Source organism: Meriones unguiculatus, chromosome 19 (genome assembly GCF_030254825.1).
Source record: "Meriones unguiculatus strain TT.TT164.6M chromosome 19, Bangor_MerUng_6.1, whole genome shotgun sequence".
Classification (NCBI taxonomy): domain Eukaryota; kingdom Metazoa; phylum Chordata; class Mammalia; order Rodentia; family Muridae; genus Meriones; species Meriones unguiculatus.
In genome coordinates, this window is record NC_083366.1 from 57293854 (window position 1) to 57318171 (window position 24318).

At 43.4% G+C, this 24318-nt stretch overlaps 1 protein-coding gene across 4 annotated transcripts in view; it reads left to right on the forward strand.

The window, feature by feature from the left end:
* Hivep1 (HIVEP zinc finger 1) overlaps window positions 1-24318 on the forward strand; it is a 130233-nt gene that overhangs the window by 37621 nt on the left and 68294 nt on the right. Inside the window, exon 1 of one of the 4 annotated variants that reach the window (XM_060372644.1) lies at window positions 11214-11594. The exons of the other annotated variants lie outside the window; for them this stretch is intronic. Within the exon in view, the coding sequence (XP_060228627.1) occupies window positions 11588-11594 (7 nt within the window). The 5' untranslated portion in view covers window positions 11214-11587. Of the gene's footprint in view, window positions 1-11213; window positions 11595-24318 lie in introns of those variants that run through there. 4 annotated transcript variants of the gene reach the window in all.

A 24318-nucleotide genomic window follows, 5' to 3' on the forward strand; every position in this document is an offset into this window, starting at 1 on the left:
ATCCAGTACCGTGTGCATTGTTCAGTCAGGTGTTGAAATGTAGAGATCTTTTTTCAGAATGTGGTCGATTAAGATGAATGGATTTACCTTGGGAATCCTTGCTTCTCCTTAAGGTCAAAGGTCATGCTGGTCTACACCCTCATGTTGGCATCCAGCCTTGTCATTACTCGGAAATGGATCATTGTATGCAGCCCTCCCCAGCTCCTACTGTCTCAGATTTGACTGCTGGGTGTCTCCCGGAGCTGGGCTACCAGTGTTGGGTTCTGAGCTTTGTGTCATAGCTCATCCTGATGGTAATTTTGTCATAATCCATCACTTGTTTGAATGACTTCAGTTTGAAATCTCTAATTTCTTGGATACATCTGTCTCCCATTATTTATAACAGGTGTCACAAGTAGCAAAGGTTTTTCAGTCTGCCAACTCTGTTATCAGTGCTTCTTATGGGTGGGTAGAAGGAAAAGTGGAGGAATGATTTACAAGTAACTTGAAATTATTTACAGAAAAATTAAATTAGTGGATTCCTAACTAATAAATCTTTTCTGGCAGTGTTGAGCTGTTTTAGTAAATACGCTTTATTTTTCTAGCGTGCATTTATTTGGGATTTCAATAATTCTTACTTTGCATTGAGTGAATGTTTCTCTGTGACATTTTTCTTCTTTTAGATGGCACTTATCGAGTTGGAATTTGGTGATCTGGTTTGTAGCATTAAATGAGGGTGGAAAGCCACGGGTTTTCACCACAAGATGTTTGAGCGGGGTGTTGAGTTTAGTGCTGTGTCTAGGCTGCGTCGGCAGGCTCGTAGCTGTGTGTGGGACCAGCTCAGCCTGGGACTCAGCCTGTCCTTCCGCCGACTACACTGCTTGCCCCATGCTCAGGTCAGGGCTACTTACCACCACCCCAACAAAAGCAAACCATGGTTAGGCTTCAGACTTCAACTTTGCATACATGTGTGCTACACAGTGAGCACTTATGCCCTCCCTTGTGAATGAGGAGGGCACTGAAGTCTGCCACTCGTGGGCACTGGGACGGTGAAAGCTCACCGTGAGCTGGCAGTGCAGCCCCAGCTGGCTCTGCTGGGCTGGCTTCTGGTTGGTGGCCTTTGTTTCTGGGCTTTCTCGCCTCCCTGCCCCTGTCTGATCTTACCCCTGGATCTTGTTTTTTTTCAGTCTGTTCCTAGTGAGGCCTGGCATGATGGGTTGATTCACTCACTGATACATTTTAACATTCTGCTCTTACTTGTTCCTCTTTGTGCTAATGTCACAACTGAACACATAATGAAAAAAATTTAGTTTTTTTTAGAAATAATTTAATTTTTGTATTTTATAATTCTTTAAGATGTTTTTGTGGTTCTAAAGTATAATCTAGAAAACAAAATTCTGCTAAGAATGCTAGCTTCTGTCTTTGCTTTTTTCCCCTCCAGTAACTATCCACTTAAAATTTATGGTTTATGGTGCTTTTTTAAAAAAATAAATAAATTAAAAAAATTTGAGACAGGTTAGATTACCTCAGAACTGACTCACACTTGTGATCCACCTGCCTCACCTTGAAAAGTATTGCGATTACCCCTGTGTAAGTCCACATCTGCTTTACATTTTTATTTTTGTCTTTACTTTGTGTATGCATGTATATGTGTAAACAAACATATGCTGTTTATAGGTCAAATATAACTGGGACGTATGTATGTCTCTGTATGTGTTTGTGTGTGTGTTTATATTTAATGGGGACAAAACCTATTTAGCTTCACTTGTGTGCTAGGGTGCATATTCACACTTTCTCTCACTCTAAGCAGAGAGGAATTATAGGAAAAGGTGGTACATGAGTGGATATTGCTAAAGTTGTTAGGAGGGATGGAAGCCTTTGTTGTTCTTTTTTAAGCTCTTGGTTAGCTTCCCCCATCCCCCATAATTACACTTGCTTGCAACTGTACCACAGCAGCCCTAGGAGAGAACCCTGTAGCTTTCTGAAAAACTGTTCTTTCATATATGCTGGCCCGGAAGAGTGATCGGAGGTAGCTCCATCTCTAGTTTCAGAATGAATTCAAGCCCAGTGTGGGGACTTTCCAAACAAGGGAAGACGCATTGAGGGGCCGTTACCCTATAGAGTGCCGAGCTCAGCAGCTGGTATTGCCAAAGAAAGCCGGGCTCTAGGCTAAGAACAGGGCTCGGAAAGTCCTGACTCTGGTTTGAGCATAGCTTGGGATGAATGAAGAAAGGTCCTTCCGGTGAAAACAGATCTGGGGTTTATCCATGAGAGAATGCAATCACATATATCCAAAATATACTCAAGTACACAACAAGGACATTTGCTCAACCATGTTTGTAGCAACTTTATTCACAATAGCCAGAATCTGGAAACAACCCAGATGTCCCTCAACTGAGGAATGGATACAGAAATTGTGGTGCATTTTCACAATGGAATACTACTCAGCAATTAAAAACAAGGAAATCATGAAATTTGCAGGCAAATGATGGGATCTAGAAAAGACCATCCTGAGTGAGGTATCCCAGAAGTAGAAAGACACACATGGTATATACTCACTTATAAGCAAGTGGATATTAGATTATAATATAGGATAATCATACTAAAATCTGTACATCTAAGGAAGTTAATCAAGAAGAAGGACCCTGGGTAAGATGATTAATCCTCCCTCAGAAAGACAAACAGGATGGACATTGGAAGAAGGAGAAAACAGGAAATAGGACAGGAGCCTACCATAGAGGGCCTCTGAAAGACTCTACCCAGCAGTATATCAAAGCAGATGCTGAGACTCATAACCAAACTTTGGGCAGAGTGCAGGGAATCTTATGAAAGAAGGGGGAGATTATAAGACCTGGAGATGACAGTAGCTCCACAGGGAGAGCAACAGAACCAAAAAAATCTGGCACAGGGGTCTTTTGTGAGACTGATACTCCAACCAAGGACCATTCATGGAGAAAACCTAGAACTCCTGCTCAGATGTAAACCAGTATTCAAGCAGCTCAGTATCCAAAAAGGTTCCCTAGTAAGGGGAACAGGGACTGTCTCTGACATGAACTCAGTGGCCTGCTCTTTGTTTACCTCTCCGTGAGGGGGGAGCAGCCTTGCCAGGCCACAAAGAAGGACATTGCAGCTAGTTCTGATGAGACCTGATAAGCTAGGGCCAGATGGAAGGGGAAGAGGACCTCCCCTAACAGTGGACTTGGAGAGGGAGATGGGGAAGGTCAGAGAGGGAGGTTGGGAATGGGAGGGCCTGAGGGAGGGGGCTACAGCTGGGATATAAAGTGAATAAACTGTAATTAATATAAAAAATAAAAATCTAATAAAAAACGAATGCATTCTCCTAGTTTATGTTTACTTACTGCAGAGACATGACTAGGGAGTGAAATAAATTCTGCTTCTCTAAAGCATGAGAAGTATGGAATAGGACCTCAGATGGCTTTATGTAGTGTGCTGTCACCTTGGAGGGTTTTTATCTTTAAAATATGAATATCTTTTTGTAAGATGCCCACTGTATATGACGTAAGTACAGTTACTGTGCGTGGGGCATTCTTTGATCAGTTTTAAAAAGTTAACATTTCTGAAGATGGTAGTGGGTTCTACCAGTTATCTCAGGAACCAGAACCGCCATTTGAAATGAACAGAAGATGTCTTTCTTTGTTAGGAGCCAGAAATGAGCCTCGGATTATCCTGGTGGTCATCCTTGTCATGCCTACTGTACTGTGCTGCCTCAGCCTACTCTCCCCTCTTCATTCCTGCCAATAGAGTCACTTGGTGACCACTTCTGCCCTAGTAGCAACCAGTGCTGTGCTATAGCCAGTGGTGCTGAAACGGCTGGGACAGTTGGCCCCAAAAAGCCCTGGGCTCATGCATTTACCTCATGGGGAGGGACAGAGATATTATCACCATTAGTTGAAAAACATGTGGGTTTTGTTATTAGAAAAGCTGTGCATGTTCTATAGCTGGACTAAATGCTTTTGTATTTTACAGCTTTGAAGAATTATTTCATTCTAAGCTATGTGTATGTGTCTATGTTTCTTTGTGTGTATGTGCATGTGCTGCCCAAGGAGGCCCTGGAACTGGATTTACAGATGGTTGTGAGCCTCCTGACATGGGTGCTAGGAACGTTCTTCTGCAAGAATGTTCTGTGCTCTTAAATCACAGAGCCATCCTCCAGCACCCACTCCACTGTTCACTTTCCTCCAGATCAGAAGACTGTGCAGCTGCTTTAACCCATGTCTCCTCTGAGGTGGGAAAGGGAGGCAGTGTCTGCAGTGACCGGATTCTCTAGTACTTGGCGTTTCAGGACAGATGAGAGACACGGTAGATGATGAGATGTGATGTGCACAGCAGTACTTTGTGCTCCATCTAGCCAAAATGTACTTGTTCTTCAAAAATTGTGATCTCAGTTCCAGTTTCTGCCTCACTTGAGAGTTGGGTTTCCTGTAATCAGGTTTGTAAAAGGTCAGAGGAGCAGCACACAGATGTGAACAGTGAGGAAAAGAGGACCATCATAGGGGAAGCACCAAGCCCCGTGGCTCCACCAGGCTCGGAGTACTGACTGAGCATAGAAAGCACCAACAGAGGAGCCCAAAGTACTCTGCTTCACAGAGTGACAAGCCATCATTGGCCTTACCAAGGGCAGACCCATGTCTTGAACGAAGCCAGGGAGGCAGTAGGGTGCTGTGGCTGAAGGTTATACATTCTTCAGCTCATTTATGTCTGAAGAGAAAAGAACAGTGCGTCTTCCCTTTCAGCCTGTCAGCTCCCATGCAATGAGGAAGGCCATGGGAACATAGGAGAGAAACAGTTCTGGCTTGTGGCTTTCAACCTCAGCACAAATACAATGCAGTGGACATCTTGATATCAGCGCAGTGGCTTGATGGCTGTTTTAAGGGCAATATTATTCTTTCTCTCATCAAGATTCTCACTAGAACAGTAACATTAAAGAGGTGTGCATTTTCATTTACCTCTGTGGAGAAATGTGAGCTCCCAGTGGTTAATACCAGAAAAATGGGTCATTTTGCCTTTCCTTGTTTCAAGTAGAGGTAACTGCACTGGAAAGCTAATAGCTTTCGTGCTCTCACAGCTCATAGCTCTGAGCAGTGTATAAAAAGTGCCTACTCTGCATTCATTTACTTTAATCTATCAATTTTGGCGGCAGCCTGAAGTGTTCTGTAGTGTTACACTTGGTCCAGCCATTTGCCTGAGGACCCCGTAAATAACTAGCTTGGTACAAAGGTTCATGCTTTAGGAAGAAAGTATGGTGTCCGCCCCTCCAAGGGTAGATGTAGAAATGACCCTGTGTGTCAGTCTACGCTCATTGAAGAAGAATTGGAAGATCATGTATCACAAGAATCCTAGTCATTCACAAGTATATCATGTAGAAATAACTGCTAATGACGGTGGTCCACGTATGTGTGTTCACGTAGCTCCGTGTGCATCCAGACGTGAACATTCACACACGTTTGTGTGAGTGTAAATGTGTAAAGAACGCGCAGCACAGGTGACAGGATCCAGCAGGTATTTTTGTGGCACTCCCTGACAATGTCACTGCTGACTAGTGTCTTCAGTGCCGCCACAGGGACTGCACTGTGCTGTCACGTGACCACTCTACCTGGCCGTCACTAGATGAGGCCATTGTGCCTACCCCATACTGTGGAATCTTCGTTGCTTTCTTTTTCTTTTATAGTTAGCAAGCATGATTTACAGAAGTAACTTTTTTGTTAAAATAAGATCAACACATACTCCTCTCCTCTCCACGAGACAATTGAGCGTTTGGGGTTGTGATGCGGTTCCGTGCTATTCCACGTGCCCGAGAGGTCCCAGGATCAACCTCCAGGGCCTGACAGAGTCTGAACCTTCCATCAGAGAATCTAATTCAAGGTTGTGCATTCCATTTTTATGTCTGTCTTGTAATAACTTCAAGGAAAAGTTGCCATTTTAAATAGTAGATTTAGAAATGTGCCTATTTTCTCTCAGCTGAGTTGGGAGCGGACCCCAGGGCCGTAAGCATTCTAGGCAGACGATGCACTGCTAGCTCCCCCAGTAGTTGAACACTGTCCTTATTCTCCTCTCTCTCCATGTTTCATTCACTTTTCCACAATCTCGTCTCTGTTACGCTGCTGTGTAGGGTGGGATGGGGATTTCTGCAGGGCTTTCTCCCTCCCAGGAAGCTGTGATATTTGCTAATATAAATCATCATAGAATCATATTTACAATGGACACTGAAAACAAAAGTTGCAGTGTGCTATAGAATATCTATTTGATAAACCTGAAAGGAAAGAAAAAACTACAATTAGAGTAATTGTTTTTGGGGCCAGAGAGATGGCTTGGTTGGTCAGGTGCCTGGCAGGCAAGCATGTGGACCCAATGCCCACCCCACGGAGAGGAGCTAGGTGTGACAAGTAGGTAGTCGAGCCAATCCTTGGATCTCACTGGCCAGTCGGCCATCCAGCTGGTGAGACCTGATCAGAGAGACTTTGTCTCAGAAGATAAGATGTAGAGTTATAGAGCAGGATACATTATCTCTGGCTTACAAATGCTCAGGCATACAGTGCGCGCGCGCACACACACACACACACACACACACACACACACACACACTTCTTTGTTAAATACTATTTATAAATAATACTGTCTCTCTGTATAGCCAAGTAGATCTTACTGTCCTGTCTCAGACTCAGAAGTGCTGGGATTATTGTATCTAATTAAAGTAAAAATTCTGAATGTTGTATCTGAGGAGTTGACACAGATCAGAAGACACAGCATGATATATATATATATATATATATATATATATATATATATATGACATCTAGTATGGGAGGATAGAGAGATGGCTTAGAGGTTACGAGCCCTGGCTGCACTTCCAGAGGACCTTGGTTTTAACCTCACTGCCCACATGGTAGCTCACAACCATCTGTAACTCTAGTCCAAGGGAACCCGAAGCTCCCTTCTGGCCCTTATGGGAACGCACATAGTGTATAGCCATGCATATAGGCAAAGCACACACATACATAAAATCAAAGTCAAATGAAAAGTAAATTAAACAAGTAGTGTGAAGGACAGTTACTGATTCTTTTGTCTGAATATTTGATATCTGGACTGGAGCTGTTTTTTGTTTTTAAGCTATTACATCTTACTATAAATTGAGCTATTTCTGTCAGCATCCTAGATTTGAGGCAGGAGATTTTACTGCAGTAAGTACAAGGCTTTTCTGTGCTTACAAAACAAGTTATCCAAAATCAGTAAAATGGCTGAAATCAGTGTGTCTAGTCCATAAAGCTAAGCCAAGTGTCCTCTAAGCGGTTACTGTTCGTAAGTGGGCGCAGAGAGATATGGATGGGGCCATGCTTCCGTGTAATGCACTGTTATGGAAAGGCGAGTTGTGTCTGGTGCCTCTAGTTACTCACTGATTGCTGAAGTCACATATGGGGTTAAGAGCAGTTCTGGGAGATTAGATTAAACCTTGCAGCAGTTTCAGGAATGTGTTAGCCGTGCTACAGTGGAGCGCTCTACACCCACAAGCCTGCAGACAACGTTAATTTGACCCTACGTATTTGTACACACACATTTTTAAAGAGGGCATGAAGGTAAGCAGGGAGGGACCCAGGATGTGGAGGGTGATAGTGAAGGGTAGATTTGATCAAAATAAAACGTTTTCTTATCTGCAAGGAAAAAAAAAATGAAGAAGAAATTTGAATGCATATTGCTGAGTTGAACCGCCCTCATACCATGGTGAATCCAGCTATGTGGCATTTAGGAACAGGTAACCTGTAGAGACAGTAAGCACATCAGGTTTTGGAGAGGGAGAGAGCCCCGGGAGGTGCACGGAGGATGCTAAGGTGGTGAAACTGCTCTGCAGGACAGATGGCAGTGCTGCCTGATCGCTGGAGTAGTAGAGCCTTTGTCACAATCCGTACATTCCGTCAGGAGAAATGTGAGCGTCAATTCTGGGTTTGGTGATGGTGACACTTGAGTTTAGGTTCTTTGACTGGCAGGTGCTCCACTGTGGGGCTGGGTGTCTGGATGCTGACAGTGGAGGAGGTTGTGCTTGTGGGGTAAGGGTGTGTAAGAACTCTACTTTCCAAATGAATTTTGCTGTCAATCTGAGACTGCTCTAAAAATAAAATTATTCATAAAGGATTCAAGTTTTGATGAATTCCTGGGTTCTGGATCTGGGATACCCAGCCTGGTAGTATTAAAATACTGACTTTAATGGGGATACTCATAGTTCAGAGTCATACAATGAGTGCAGCTCATGTCTTGGGCATATTCTTTATGTAGTTCTGGAAATGATTTGTCATGACTTACTAGGTGTTCTTGTACGAATAAGTTGGGACTTCTTATCATTGTTTTGCTTTGCTCTGTATAGTGAGTATATATTGTGGATATATACTTTCTGATGTAAGCCCTTCTTAGATACAACAGTGATATTTTAATCGTTATATATTTTAAATCAGTCCATGAATGGAGCTGTTTTTATAATTAATGAAGTGCAGGTAGATTTAAAATATTAATTTTATGTAATTTTCGTATTGACATGTTTCCCAAGTCAGCAGAGCTACTGTCACTTGGAAGATAAGGATTCATTGCCAGAGTGTTTCATGCTTGAGCTGCTTGGTAGTCCACTGTCTTTAAAAAACAAGTCCCACTTTTGTCCTTTTCCACATACTCTGTGGTCTAAAAGATGGCTTTGCTTCTCATCTGTATGTCCCATAATCCTGGGGAAGGACTTGAGACTATCTCGGGTTTTCTTCTCTTGCTGTGATCAAAGGCTTGCAGGTCCACAGGACAGCTTGTCTGCTGCCTGGCTGGCAGGAGTGGCCTTCCTGCCCTGGATGTTCTGTATGTGATTAGGAGCATGTCCCAGTGTGCTCAGGCTAGTTTAGGATGCTTCTCTATCAAGTGTTTGGCAATACAACTCTTTCTGGGTTGATAAGAATGATGAATAGATACCTGATAAGCTAGGGTCAGATGGAAGGGGAGGAGGACCTCCCCTAGCAGTGGACTTGGAAAGGGACAGGGAGGAGATGAGGGAGGAAGGGTAGAATTGGGAGGGAATGAGGGAGGGAGCTACGGCTGGGATACAAAGTAAATAACCTGTGATTAATATTAAAAAAGTAAAAATTAAAAATAAAAAGAATGATGAACAGAAATGTTATTTTCTTGGGGGGTGTGGGTCAAGGAGGAACAGGAAGAGACACTGTATTTCTTCAGAAACCTTAACAAAGTAGTAAAATGTGATAAATACTGCAGCTAAAGTTCCTAAGTTCCTGAGGCCAGCATGTTGAATTGTTCCATCTCTTTTGTGTATGTGAGCTAGAAGGAATCTTGGAAGTCAGATAACTTACATGTTTCAGACTTTGCCTTTGTGCCTTGGAGGATCATTTGCATAGATTCAAGATATGGAATCACTGTAAATAAGAAATGCCACTGTAATGTTAGGGCACTACCTGAGAGCACAGGCCAATGCCAGTTCTAGAGACTTGTGCTGGAGACTTGGAAAGTGTCTGCAGTTTATCTGTATTAGCATCTGAATGCAATAGTTAGTGGGAATATTGAAAGTGTGGTTTTCTTTAAAAAGTGTTTATCCAGTCAGTCATGTGCTCAGGGAAATTGGAAATGTCCAGAGAAGGTTTCAGGAGCACCGATGATGTCCATTGCTTTGCAGGGCCACACCTAAGGTGCCCCTTTCTCTTGAAGCCGACTCATGAATACAATCCTAGAGTTACTGATCATTTAGTTGAAAGGAAGGTGGTAAAACATTGGCATGTGTGATGGTAGGGTTATACAAATGAATAAAAGATCGCTCTTGCCCCTAAGATCTAGCTTGGGTGTTGAGTTCCGGAAATAGAGCATTTGGGGAGGAGCTGGATCGTCTATGTGCACGACAGGTTGGCATGCAGGGCAGTCTCCTCCAGATCCAGGAGGTGGCTGCTGCTGGGACTAGTGACAGAGGCCACTCTGAGGGACTGGCTAGCTTGAAAGGGGAGAGCTTTTGTACATGTGCCTTTAATGCCTTCACTGTGAAGCTAGCGCCTGTTTAAGTTGTATAGACACTCGGAGTCTCAGCCTTAGATTTTGGGGGTCATGTGGTAGGAGTTGGGATATCAGAAGCAAAGCGGTTAAGCGGGTTTTGATCCGATTGTCGCTGTGTTATCTGAAGGCTACTCTATGCTTGCACTAGACTCCAGGTAAAAGGTCTGAATGCTTTCATCATGCTGCATCCATTTCTTTGCCTCTTCCGTCCTATGTCCTGCTTTGAACTTGAACTTTAGAGATACCGGCCTTCTTCCCTTCAGTTTCCCTTGCATTTTGTTCCACTTCCAACGGTCACACTTGCTCAGTGTCTTGATTCTGTGGTGGTCTGATGACTCTGGTCACTCTGGTATCCTCCAGAGTGCTGGGAGGCTTGGGGACCTGAGACATAGCTTCCATGGCCCCGAATGACACCCCTATCTGTCTCCAGGCAGCAGAGTGCCCAGCATATTGATAGGACTTAATAAATGCTTGTGGAAGAATTAAATGAAAGTTTTGTTTCCTATTTTATTTTTATAATGTGTACGAGTGTATTTAAATGAACTAATCTGTTCTATTGATTTCCATTTATGTATTCCAGCTTGTTTTCTCTTAGGAAAATATGGTTTTTAGAGGTTATTAAAACCATTATTTAAGCTTGCCTCATGCTTTTTCAGTTACAGTCTTTATTTTGAGACACTCAGATATTTAATAACAGTGTACAGAAATTGATATTTTGCTGTAATATTTGGATTGAAACATACTCTAATGTGAGCACTAGATACCTGCTGGCTATTAATGCCACTGCCACTGTGGTTCCATAGCCATACAAGGTGGGCACCAGTGTTGCCTCTTTAAATATATATCCAGGACACAAACATGACACAGCTTAAATACAGAGTGTTAACAGCTAAAGGGGTTTCTGATCAGTTTGTGATTCCTGTAGGATTCTCACTATATAACTGACTAGTTGTTTCAAAAAGCAACTGAAACAACAACCTGACTTTTCTAAATAATTGCCAGCCTCCAAAGGAGGCAGAGTATATCGGATATGGTTGGTTTGGGATCATTATAATGGATGGTCAAGGTCTCTTGTCTCCTCCTCTGTAGCCAAGCTGCAGGCTAGCTAAAATCTTAAGGGACTCTTCTTGAGGAAGCCAGATACAAAGGAATCTTGCTGAGATCCTGGGCTGGGAATTGGGAGCCAGCAAATCGCACTCATCTTTGGATCTCCTTTCTGGTTACGTAAGTGGTCAGACAAATGGATTTGTAATTCTGATTTTCCAAAGTTCAGAAAGGCACTCTGAAACGCAGACCGAGGAATGCACAGCTGTTACTTTAAGAAGGATATTAAGTCTGGAGGGAAAGCAGGCTGCTGTGACTGCTGACATTTGTGGCCTCCTTTCATTTGCGTAAGAGGTGGACTGGCTTCTCCGTGGCTGCGGTTGCCATGGAGAGGCGGTGGGGGAGGACTCCCAGGACTACAGCCTGCCAGCCAGTGAACCACAGAGCTGCCTCCAAGTGTGACGTGAAGGGGCTGGGAGCTCAGGTGTGCCAGCACACAGATAATGAGGATGGCTGACCTGCCATGGCTGGTAACGTGACTGTGCACATACCCCTGGGTGTGATGTGTGTGCAAGGGCCTGAGGCTTGCTATGTGTATGGAGAGGATTGTGTTGCTGTGTGTTCCCCCCTTTGATTTGATTTTCTTCACTTGAATCGAGTTGATGAAGAGTTTAAACAGCTAAACCAAATGTGAATCCTGATTGTACTAAGAAACTGGTTAACCTCACCTGGCTCGTTTGCATCTAGACAACATTTTGTAGCAAGGCAAATAAAGAATCTATACACTCAGAAAAATCTGATATGGTAGGCCGAACAGTAACCGGAAAGGAATGCATGCTTTCCTAGCTGGAAATATTAACACACGGGTCTTGAGAGCGGTGCAGGTTGCTAATGCAAGAGTGACCTGTGTAGCCAGAAGCTGATTTCTGTGGTTCAGCAGAAGGAAAGAAGCTGGGTGTTCTAGAGATGAATGTGCTGCATCTTGAGAGGAATTTTGATCGTTGCTATTAATATTTGGGCGGTAATGATTTAATGTCAAATAGAAAGTCATTAACGGAGTGCATTTGTTGTAGGTCCTCCTTCTGGCTTGTAAGAGGCCTGTCAGGCAGGAGGGTGCATTCATTTTAGTTTCTGTTGTCTGGTGGATTGGCAATTTCTTAAATATTTTATTTTAATTGTACTTACTCGTGCATGCATGTGTCTCTGCAGAGGGGTGCACACGGGGCTGCAGGCATCCAGGGAGGCCGTGGTTATCAGATCTCCTGGAGCTGGGGTCAAAGGAGTTGAACACCCAGTGTGGGTGCCTGGAACTGTGCGGGGCCTCTTGTAAGAGTGGAACCATCCCTCCAGCTCCACGATTGGGGTTTTCATTGTAACCCAAACTCTCAGCTATCATTTAAGAAAATAATTCTAAATAAAAATATGCTTTTCTTAAGGAAACACATGTATTAAGTTTATCACATACAGTGATGTTCATTTGACTTAGTTTTCTGAAAAAAATCTAAATGAGGGCTGAATATTAACTCCACTTTATAGTAAACCAATTGAAAAGTATCACAGGTGAGAAAATAAATTGACTTCTTAACACATTCTATAATTTAGTTTGAGTGATAAGTTATTCTGCCAAAAATAAAAAGGAAGGGAGGAAGGAAGAGCACATATGAGAAAGGGAGAGGTAGCTTACATCTCTGTAGCACTCAGGAGGCTGAAGCAAGACAATGTGAATCCAGGGCTAGCCTGGGTTACTTAGTTATAGTTGGCTGCACGCTCTAGTTAAAAACCCAAAAGCTGGAGATGTAATTTTTTGATGGGGTGCTTGCCACGCGTGTGGAAGGCTCTGGGTTTGATGCCTGTCCTCACCCAAAGAGATAGATTGTCTAGAATCTTGACAATGATAATTATCATGTAAGATTCGTAGAATGTAAGAATTTATTGTATCCTTTAGTTAGAAAGTATCATTTCAACTTAAAGGATCTCAGATGCTGTTCACTAAATATTGAAGACTTCACATACATAAAACTCTTCTTCAGAGGACAGACTTCCTTGGCATCTTTGAAAGTTCTGTTTCTTTTGTACTAAATATTACATCTTAAAAAAGCATTTTCTTGCTTTTCAAAATATCTAAAGTTATAAGCATTTGTAAATTATTATATGCAAATGATGAAATCAGTTTTCTTAATTTAAATTCCATGATACATCTTTGAAATTAAAAATGGAAATAAAATAGTCTGAATTGAGAAGTATGAGAAATAACATGGAAGAGTTTGTGTGTAGGTGCTCATTGATGGTACCCACCTACTTGCTAAACTACTTACTCCTTTACCATGTATCTATGCTCCGGAGTCTCAGACATTGTTGTGAGGGAACGCTGTCATCTTTCCCCTTTTAACTGAAGAAGAAACTAGTTTATTTCAGTGTCACAGAGACAAAGAAAGGTAGATGAGAATTGGCAGCTAGAAAGTCCTTACTGGTGCAGGGGAAAGCTGCCTCCCGAGATGTCCATTCTATTTAGGTGCCTCCACCATCTTTGCTGAGTGAGGGAAGGAGTTTTCCGCTTCATGACTTAGTTTTCTCAAACTTGTGCCAGTGAACACACGTGAGCACTTCAGTGTTGAAAGGAAACCTCCTCCATGGGATAGTTGTTGCTCTCCTATATTGTTTGAAATGATAAAATTTAAGAGACTAACTGCAATAATTTTTATTGCCTCGTTTAAAATTTAAAATTGGCTTATTTAACTCAAAAGAGAAATAAAGCTATGTCACACTATGTCACATAGAAATCTTTTCAGCTGTTGTTCATGTATTGATTTTCAGCAGGGTTTCTGTGCTTTCCAGTCAGCCATTTGAGCTGGGTGATCTCTTCATGAGGCTGTCATGTGTATGGTGGCATGTTGAGCAGAAGCACCGGCCTGTTCTTGTCAGATACCAGTTACAGCCTCTGTCCCTCAGCTATCGCAAATAAAAATGTCTCCAGAGATTGCCAAATGCCCTTTAGGGCATTATTTCTGGCTACAGTCACAGCTGAGCTACTTAGGTATCACAGGTTGATAGCATCACAGGACAGTGAGATGACATGAGGACATTGGTACAGATGGGAAAGGTGAAATGTTCATGAGAGTGGCATGAGAAAGGAGGCTGCCATGTAGTGGCTGCTGTGACCACATGCAGTGTGGAAAGGAGGGCAGGGCAGGGTGTGACTACAGCAGAGAGACCCAGAGAAGGTCTACTCCAGAGGTGACCATGTATAGGGTACCTAAGTTGTCTGGCTTGGAGAGACATTTTAGAGGTAGAATCGGGAGACATAGTACTGCCCTCCTGCCAAAGGATAGAGGACATTGAGCTGCTGCGTGGCTGCTCAGCCACAGGAGAGAAGACTGCTGGCAGCATCTGCCTTGAGCTCACAAGTATCTTGTTGGAATATTAGAAATGACTGAATATCTCAGATCTTCATGAGTATTGCAGCCGTTGTCTTCAGTCGCTGACTGCCATGGGATTTTGCCTGGTGGCAGTTGAGCTATGATCTTGGGGAATAGACACAGCCTTTTCTTCTTATATAGCTATTTAAAGTAAATGACTTTTGAACATCAAATAAGTATTTTGTTTTCAAATCACCACTGTGTGGTTTACAAATTCTTCTCCTTTTTTTTTTTTTAAATCCTTTCCTTCTGGGCTGGTGCATTTCTGCTTTTTTAACATACAGAGGATAGACATTTGAGATACTACCCCATACATAACAAGGAGAAGACACGCTAGAATGATAGCCAGAGGAATGTCAAAGATAGAAACGATTCACACAGAAATGGAGACCTTAAGGTCTACCTAAGATCACAAGTCCTAATAGACAAATGAGGTCAAGTTAGAGATCACATCAGTGTGGAGAGTAGATGGTGGTCTGTGCGGGAAAGTTAGAATTATCAGCAGACATTTCTGTGAGTTGGGATGCAAAATCAGAATAGATCTCCATCATGGAGTTGATGACATCAGTGAGTGATAAAAACACCCACGGCAGGAAGAGGTGGGTTGTGATGGTGTATATTACAGTGGTTCCAGTGAGAGTCAGGACAGGGCTTCATGGGATGTTGACCATCACATCTGGAAGATAAGAAACTACCAAGTTAGGCAGGGTGCTTTCCTGGTGTACATGAAGAACGCAGAACATCCGTGAGTATAGTGTGGTTCAGTTCTGCAGGTTCACACCGAGAGTTAATGTACCTGGGTTAGCCTGGCTCTTCCCAGGTTAGTGCTTTGAGGTTGTTTCTGTGTGCCACAGCTTGTTCTTTTAGAAAGACCAAGGGTGCCTGGGTGCAGTGGCACACACCTTTGATCCCAGCACTCAGGGAGGCAGAGGCAGGGGGATCTCTGTGAGTTTGAGGCCAGCCTGCTCTACAAAGCGAATCCAGGATAGCCAACGCTACACACAAAGAAACCCTCAAAACAAAAACAAAAACAAAAAACAAACAAAAAACTCTGTTACATAGAAAGACCAAAGGTCTTCTGGCCTTCTTCTGTCCTGTTTACCTCTCTCCTCCTCTGTTCCGCACCCCCTCCCACTCTTCTGAGTCATGCTGCCTGCAGACCCCAAGAAGAAATACTCTGTGGTTGGAAAACAGCGTGTGCTGCCTCGATTCTTCTGTCTGCTTAAGAGTAGTACCTGGACGTTGATTTTGTTTTGCTGGGTTATTTATAGCTCAAGGTCTTAGGAGGTAGTGAACCTTATCAGCTATTGAAAGTCATAGCATTGTATCGCTCCTTCCTGTGCTGCTCCGCACTACAATTCCATGGCTTCCCATGCCTGGGCATTTGCGAATGCATTTCCCTCATGATTTGCGTAGCGTGGCTCCTGTGATGCCCTTAGATTCCCAAACCAGTGAGAACGGCCGATAAGTGGCTGCAAGGCTGTGTTGGGTTTGGCCAGTTGAGATGCACCTTGCTCATGAGGTTACAAGTCTAATCCCTTTAACTTTGGTATTGAGTTGGCAAGTGTGTCCTTCTGTGAGCCTCTTGAAAGCTGCTCTTTGCTGCTGTGGTGACTCTCAAAGCACATGCACCTTCAGAGTTGCTTGGGAGAGTAGATTGAAATTTCACACATTGCGAATTTTATCATAAATATTTGTTTAGAGGCACTGGAATGTACTAGGAGCATTCAGCACCCACAACTTGGCGAGAGCTGTTATGTTGAGATAAGAGTGAAGAGTTACAGCAGATTACAGGCATGACATCGGTTGGGATGATGGGTTCATTTCAGACAAGGGTGCATTCATTCGTATTATGTATAGCACATATATGTATATACTACACATGTATGTGCAAAATACACAAACTGTTATTTAGGCTAATGGCTTGGAAAGATGTTAATAGACCAAGAGCAATTTTTTCCCCTTAAAATGTATTTTAATAGGCAGGTTTGGTGATAATGTTTTATAAATATTAGCTATTTGAAAAGCCAGTTTCAGGGCCTAGCCAGTAATAAAGAACTGCTTCTTAATGAACGGTTGGCTACCAGTATTGATTGACACAGGTCGAAAACCTCTGAGTTTCGAAGCTTTCAGAAGAATTTTCTGTTTTTAACGAAGTACATCACTTAATGCCGTTTGCACTTGAAGTTCCTGCATCCCTAAAAAATAAGCGGTCAGACAGATACTTAACCTCTTTATCATCATCCCTGTGAAGCAGTGAAGCCCTCGTGACCCCTTCCTGCGCCTCCTGTACAAGTCCAGCTGTCCTCACATCTATCATGCTGAGCGGATGGCAAGGACTACTTCAAAACTGTAGTTCATTTTAAACTTTCTCAGTTTGATGTGTATGTACGCAATAATTCAGTGTGGTGCTAGGGCCAGAGGTGAGAAACACCTCTCCCCTTGAGGATTCCAGGTCTGGTATGGGTCCTTGTAGCAAAATGAGGTGACCCCTGTGGAAGAGACCCCAGGTCTCAGGAGCTGTGGGAATGAATACTTGCTGCCATCGGCTCCGGCTCACAGAGCTCTAAAATGGCTCATTGTTTGGCTGATTGTGACCACACATAAGTCACATCAGTAGTTGATGACTGAAACTGTTAGGCCCGATCTGTTGGTTTCAGCTTGTTCCCCACTTCTGCCACCTACACTCAGGGTTTCACATCCTCTTCTGATTCTCAAGGTTGAGGGGGTTATCATTTGGAAAATATGCCAGTTGGGTTATGGTGAAGTAAATGAACATAGTTTTTAACTGAGCTTGGACCGCTGATGGACATTTTGACTAAAATAAATGACTCTTACAATATTTATAATAATATATGAACGGTAAATCTTGTTAACTTGATAGGTTTAGAATCACCATGGAAACAAATGTGGGAATTTCTTGATAAGGTTAATAGAGATGGGCCTCCCCACCACAAATGTGGTGGCATCTATCTGGGGTCTTTGGGTCTGGGACTGAATAAAAAAGAGAAAGGGAGGCGAGCCCCAGCATTTGTCTCTCTGCCGCCTCACACTCCTTCCTGCCATGTTGCCTTCCCACCATGGTTCAATGTACCCTTGAGCCATGAGCCAAAACAGACCCTTCTTCCCACTGCCTGCTGGTTGCATTTCTTCATGTGTTTGTCAGAGCAACAAGGAAGGCAACTGCCTTAGGAGGTAACTTAGAAGGTAATTGCCATTAGAAAGTAAAATACCACTGAATGGGAGGAGGAAACAGAAGTCAACTACATAGTAAAAAATGTCACTTCCCAAATACCTGCAGTTTTGGGGTTAAAGTGAATGTAAAAGCCTCATCCAGCAGAGCCTGGCCACTTACGAATTTTGACGTTATGAAAACCTGCACAGTTATAGATTATTGAGTTGTACCATCTGGTTAGTACCTTATGACTTTCTTGGTGACTTTTAAAGTTGTCTAGTAAGAATTACAAAACAATGAATAAGTAATTCATAAATGAATAAGTTTAAGTAATATGAAAATGGCATTTTAAATAGAATATACATTTGAAATAACAAAACATTCAACTTCTGTAACAATGTGATAAAGTAAAAAACTAGAATCTGTTAAAATAAAGGAGAAATATAACTCTCAGTTCCCACTCAGAATTCAGATGTCCAGCTATGAGAGTGCATTCTGTGTCCGTTTCACTCAGATATATACCCCTGGGATAAAGTCTATCCCTTGTCTTACATTCCAGTTCGTTATCATATGTGAGCTTGACTTTCCATCTTTAACAAATCCTTAATGATTTTTTGAGTCATTTTTCCAGTTAGTTATTAACATTGATTCCAAATGCTTACAGCTGACTCCACCCCATCTCCCTGTTATCCAAAGTGGAGGATAGTCTAAGACCCTAATTGGATACTGTATCCAACGCTAGTTCTTATACATACACTTACTATAGAAGGTTTTAAATTGTCAGTTAGGGATGGTAGGAAATTACAATTACTAAAATATAACAGTTGTAACAATATACTGAAATAAAGCTATCTACAAATTAGGAATTAGTTCTGGCATCTTCTAATATTGGGTAAGAGAAAGCAAAACCACAGTTAAGGAAGGACTGAGTGTGTAAATTGTGAGAGGAGCGGAACACAGTGTGGGAGCAGGCCGCCTGCCCTCGGGGCTTGTAGATGAGGCCTCAGCCTCTCGCCTGATTTCTGGACTCTGTGGCTCCGGTCTGCCTCGTCCTTGGGCACATGCTCACAGCTCTGTGCTTCTCACCTGCTGCGACCTCTTCTGCAGCACGCTTTCCCCCGTTTCCTTGCAGGGCCTCTGCACTGTCGAACTGTGCATCAGCCCTTATGCCCTGCCGTGTCTATCCAAGAAAGGGAAGAAACAGAAGAAACAGAAAGTGCTTGGATCAGAGAAAACGCCTTTAGGTTTTCCAGAGAGTTCCGTGGCAGAGAACTCACTTTGTAGTGTGTATTAGAAAGCAGAAGCCATCGTTTTGTATCAGGTAGTATTGTATTGATCAGTAAACAGTTTTATACTCATGGAACAAGAAATAATTTAGTGTTACTAAGATTCAGGAAAGTTTACTATTTATAGGACGGCTGGGCTTGGGGACATTTTCAGTAGAGCTAACATTTTCTCTTGTATTTTATTTATAAATGTGTTGTCATTTTTTTGTTTGAAACTGTCAGTTACCTCTTAAGTTGAAGCAAACTATAAAGCTGGGGAGATAATTGAGGCAACAAAGGACCTGGATTCAGTCCTCAGAATACGAACAAAATAAAAGCTAGAGGTGATGATGGGAGATTTCGGTCCTAGTGCTGGGGAGGCAGAGATATGTTCCTGGGAGCTCCAGGCCAGTGAATGACCCCTCTCAAAGGAGGGAAATAAAGGTGAACAGCATCTGAGAATGACAGTCCTCCTGGGGCTCTTGCTCAGCCTACTAAGACTTGTTCTTTGCTTGAACTGTGTTCTCTGTAGCTGGTAATCACCCTTAGGTAGAGAGGACTTTTGCATGCGATCTTACTTGCTTTGGCTCTCATCATTTAATTATCAGTTTGTACGTTTTTTTGTTTGTTTTGTTTTTCCTGACCTTGGGTCATTTTCCAGCATTTTGTTCCTTCAAAAGCTTCTGCCAAACATCTTATTGATAATATAAGGGTTTGATCCATTTATGTCACTGTATCATTCTCCAAGTCCCAAATGAGTGCTGCAGAGCCAGTACTGTTGTGGTTTTATGCTGGTAAGAGCTAACTACTGGACACTGGTTCTCCCCCTGCAGCAGCAGGTAGAGGAACCCAGCAGGACAGATGGGAGATCTCTCCTACACTGCTGCTGCGGACAGGAGGAGGTAGTTAGAAGCCCACTGTGCATCCTGAGAGCGTCACTTCCTCAGCCAAATTGGTCACTCTCGAGGCTGTCACTGAACATTGTAGACTGCGGGATAGTGAGCTCCAGGTCTCTAAACAAAATGACAAAAGCTGGGTAAAGGAGGGCAGATTTATTTTGGCTTCTGGTTTTGGCAATTTTGGGGTGTTTCAGTTCCTAGTGCTTGGCTGCCTTCCTTCAGGTTCTGTGGTGAGACAGAGCATCCTGGCTAGAGGCATGGGTGGAGCAAGTCAGCAGCTCTGCATGGTGTGGAGGAAGCCGAGTTGCCTGCGCCGACAGACTCCCCCCTCCTTCCCTTTTATTTCTTCTGTGACTGTACCCCAGTGAATGATGCCTTCTGCATTCAGGGATGGGCTCCCCCAGTTTTATCTCACAGGCCAGTCAGCTCTGGAAACACCCTCACAGTCATATCCGGAAGTATGAAGCACACTTGGCGAGCAAAACTAACCATCATATATATGTTGTAAGTGCTCGCATGCAAGTCTGCTTTATTTGGTTAATGTTTCTTTTATGGTAGAGCAGCCTAGGTTCTGCAGCAAAGTCACTGCCCAGCTGCAGGCTTTGTGCACTGTAGGCTCTGAGGGCGAATGAGATGATCTGTGCGAGGCCTGGGTGCAATGTCCTGAGAGGAGTAAGGCCTTTTGTCTGTCTGTCCTCTCCCGCTCTGTGTGGGTTAATTGTATGTTTGGAACAAAAGAAGCAGTGTATGCTCTTCACTTCCTACTGCTTTCATGTGATAAAAAATAGTTTGTGTTAGTAAGAATTATATTTGAGGAGAAAAATTTTTTTTTAACCAAGAAAGATGAAACAAGCAAAACCCCTCATATTTTGTTGAGCTGGGACAAGTGTGCCTTTAAAACCTCACTTGAGCAGAGTGAGGTAGCCCACACCCTTAATATCAATTCTTGGAAGACAAAGGCAGGTGGATCTCTGAGTTCAAGGCCAGCTGGGTCTACATTACCAAGTTTTAAGCCAGCCATGGCCACCTTGAGTGTCCCTGACTCAAAAATCCCAAATAAATAAATAAATAAACATATAAAATAAAAATAATGAAATCTCACTGAGAAGAATGATGGCAGGATGGTCTTGGTGCATCACGTGACCTCTCGGGAAAGGCCTTACACTGAGCAGAATTTTCTAATTCCATTCGGATTTTTTTAAAAATTAGTACTTACTTTAACTGGAATGATGATAGATCAGTATGGTAGTGAATGGAGGTATTCTTACTTACAACCAAAAATCATGCAGTGTGTCTGTGTGATTCCACGTGATCTGATTTTTCAGGTGCTATCCTGTAAATATTTAAGAAAGAAAGATAAGCAGGACCAGACGTGACATGATGGCACTTGCCGGTGGCTAACTCGGGCTCTCATATAATTTTTCTTTTTGTAGCATATATTGTTTAAATTTCAAAAGCAAGACAAATTTCATAGTTAGATAGTTCATACTCAGTGAAAGGTTGTTTTTTTTTTAATTGAATGGGTCTTTTCTCCAGGTCCTAGGTCCCTTTCCCAACTGTGACTGTAAATGCCATAGTAGTGGCCTATGTTTATTTTTGTGCACACACACTCTTTTGTAAAACACACACACTCACAGACTCAGCAGCACACATCCATTTTCATATTGTTACACAAGTAAAAGTGTAGTAACCTATTGCTCTACTCCTTGAGTTCTGTTTTATGTTTGTTTGTTTCTTTTCAAACTTTGTATCCTGAAAAGTTTTCCAGTCCTCAGGTTCTTAGGAAGAGTCTGCGACCCTGCCACCATCCCATACCAAAGGGAATCAGGAGCATGGGATGGTGTATTGCCTTGGTGTGGGCAAACCTGACTCCTAGTGGCTGTTTAGAAGTTTTTTCATGCCTGTTGTCTCAGACTGGGCTCTTTTGTGGGGGTGTGGCGCGGTGGGGGTGGGGGACCTGGGGGCTTGTTAGACACCCACCATATGCCAGGATACTCTTAACTCCTCACACCGTTTGTGTGGCATTTCCTGTTAATATCTTTAACAGAGTAACTGTAAACAATGCCTTGCCAACAGTTTCTAAAATCTCAGAACAGGCCCCTTCTGCTTCTTTTCTCATTTTGGCATGAAGGAAGTTTCTAAATAGGCACAATAGACAGTGATAGTAAACCGCCCTGCCCTGCTTTCTAGTCATGGTGACTGACAGCCCCTGGCCAGTCCATTCCCATTCACTCCCCAAGCTACTTCTGCCTGGCACTGCCCTCAAGCTGACCTCACATATGGCATCTCCTTTGTTACAGAAGCACCAGAAGATTGAGATTTTCATCGGGGACTCCACCCAAGGGGCCCCTTCTTGTGCTCAGACACGGGAGGAGACACTTAGGTTCCATTTGTCTCCAAAGAGTTTCTAAACATATTTGTCAGAATCAGAATAATCCGGTTTCATACATTCTATCATACTTTTCTGCCAGGGACACACCTCCCAGTTCCTCCCCGTTTCTTTGCAGATCATTTGTTAGGGAAACTGGGCTGCTTGTCCCGTAACTTCTGTTGTTGGGGGTTTGAAAAGTCAGAGACATACCTGCGTGTCACTGAAGTTGTTCCAGCCGGCAGCTTAGCGCGTAGCTCTCTCAGGCTGTCTTCAGGCTGTGTTCTCAGCTCAGTATAGCCCTGCTTAAGACCGTGTCTTGCATGGGTCACTGGTAAAATGGCCATAGGTTCAAAACAGGGAATGCCCTTTGAATAAAAATTGACAAGAATAAAATAACTCTCCACCCTGTAATGTAAATCAGAGACACAGAGAGAGCATTGTTGTTCCTGCTCCTATGGAAGAATATCACGATGTGGGTGATTCATGAAGGAAAAGGGTGTGGGTCTGACAGTTCTGGAGTCTGGGAGGGTAAGGACCAAGTGCTGGCGCCTGGGGATGGCCTTCTTACTGCACTGTAGCCCCACAGGAGGCCCTGTCTGTCTGTCTCAGGAGAGTGGAAAAGAGCAAACCTACCCTTACAAGCCATTCTGTGGTGGCTTGCATGACATGAATAACCTATCATTAGCTCCACTGACTGCTGTTGTTCATTAGAGGGGGCAACGCTACTCAAGCCATAGCAGATACCATACCCAGCTCATGATCTAGGTCATACGTGCTTTGGGCTCAGTCCTTTGTGGTTCAAGGTTTGGAAGTGGTGTTTAACGAGGATGTAATCAGCTGCTTCGTGTCCTGTGGAGGAAGGCCTGTTGAGAGTCTCTGACATGCACATGAAAAACCAGAAAATAAATTCTCCATAGGCATGGTTCTCGCTGAAGGGAGGCAGCCAGAGCCCAGGAGGAGCCCAGCCGGCTCTTCCTGGCAGATGCTTTTCTGTCCAGGTGAGTTGTTTGAAGCATTGTTAGCCAGGCTCACACATCCCATTTCAAATACATCATGAGAATAAAATGAATTCAAATCAACAGTTTGCCGCTTACATCATGCTTCCCCTTGGTCGTGGTGCCTTCTGTCAGAGCAGGGAACCAGGCTAGCCCACAGAGGAACCTTGGTGACAGTTTCTGCACATGGCCATGTGTGAGACTGGAAGAGAAAGTTTCCTTATCGTCAAAGCTCAGATGTCAGGTGGCCTGGGGCAGAGGCTCTGTGACACCTCCTCATGTCTTCTTCCTAGGGTGTGACAGGGGTAGAACTTCCTGAAGGAAAGTATGCCCTTGTCACTGTTCCAGAGTTGGAGGAAGGGGCCAACACACGGAACAAACCCAGTGGCTGGGACCTAAGAATGCTCAGTGCTGAAAAGGAACAACTATCAGAGTACTGCGTGAGACCCACATTTCTTTCTGCTAGTTCTTGAAGGAGCAGGGATACTTTCTTCCCTGCACAGTTCTCCATGTGCGTGGGTACTGCTGTTTAAATTGCAGGGAATGACCGTCACCCTTTATCTTCTGCATACTCTTTCTCTTCTCCTTCCCTCTTCTTAGAGCTGTAGGCTTACTTGCGTTTGTGGTGCTCTGAGGCCCTGGAACACAGGGTTCTGTTGTGATAAGAGGCTGTTTGCTGCTTCCTGGTCTCTTGCCCCACAGGATTTCTCATGCTGGGAAGGATGAGAAGAGGATACTGTTTGCTGAGGGGACGGGGAAGTGGCATACACATTACAGTTACAAGATGGTTGTGGTTAACTGCTAACTGGAGGCTCAGTATCTGCCAAGTGGTGCCAGGTTTCTCTTTGCCCTAGTGGAGGAGTGTGAAAGATGCTGCATGAGACACTGGCTTGGCTGTAGAGCGGCTGGCAAATTATGATATAAAGATTAAGAAAATGTGAAAGATTTCCCAGTGTTTCCATATTATTCTTCTACATTATCACACTTGGTATCTCCATTTTCCATTGTCTCTGTCTATAAGAGCCTCTGCTCTCTACTCCACCCCAGCACCAGCAGATTAGCCTTGTCTTAGACCTTCCTGTTCTAACAAAAAGAACCCAAACCCTAAAATACCCAAACATGACTTACTCAGC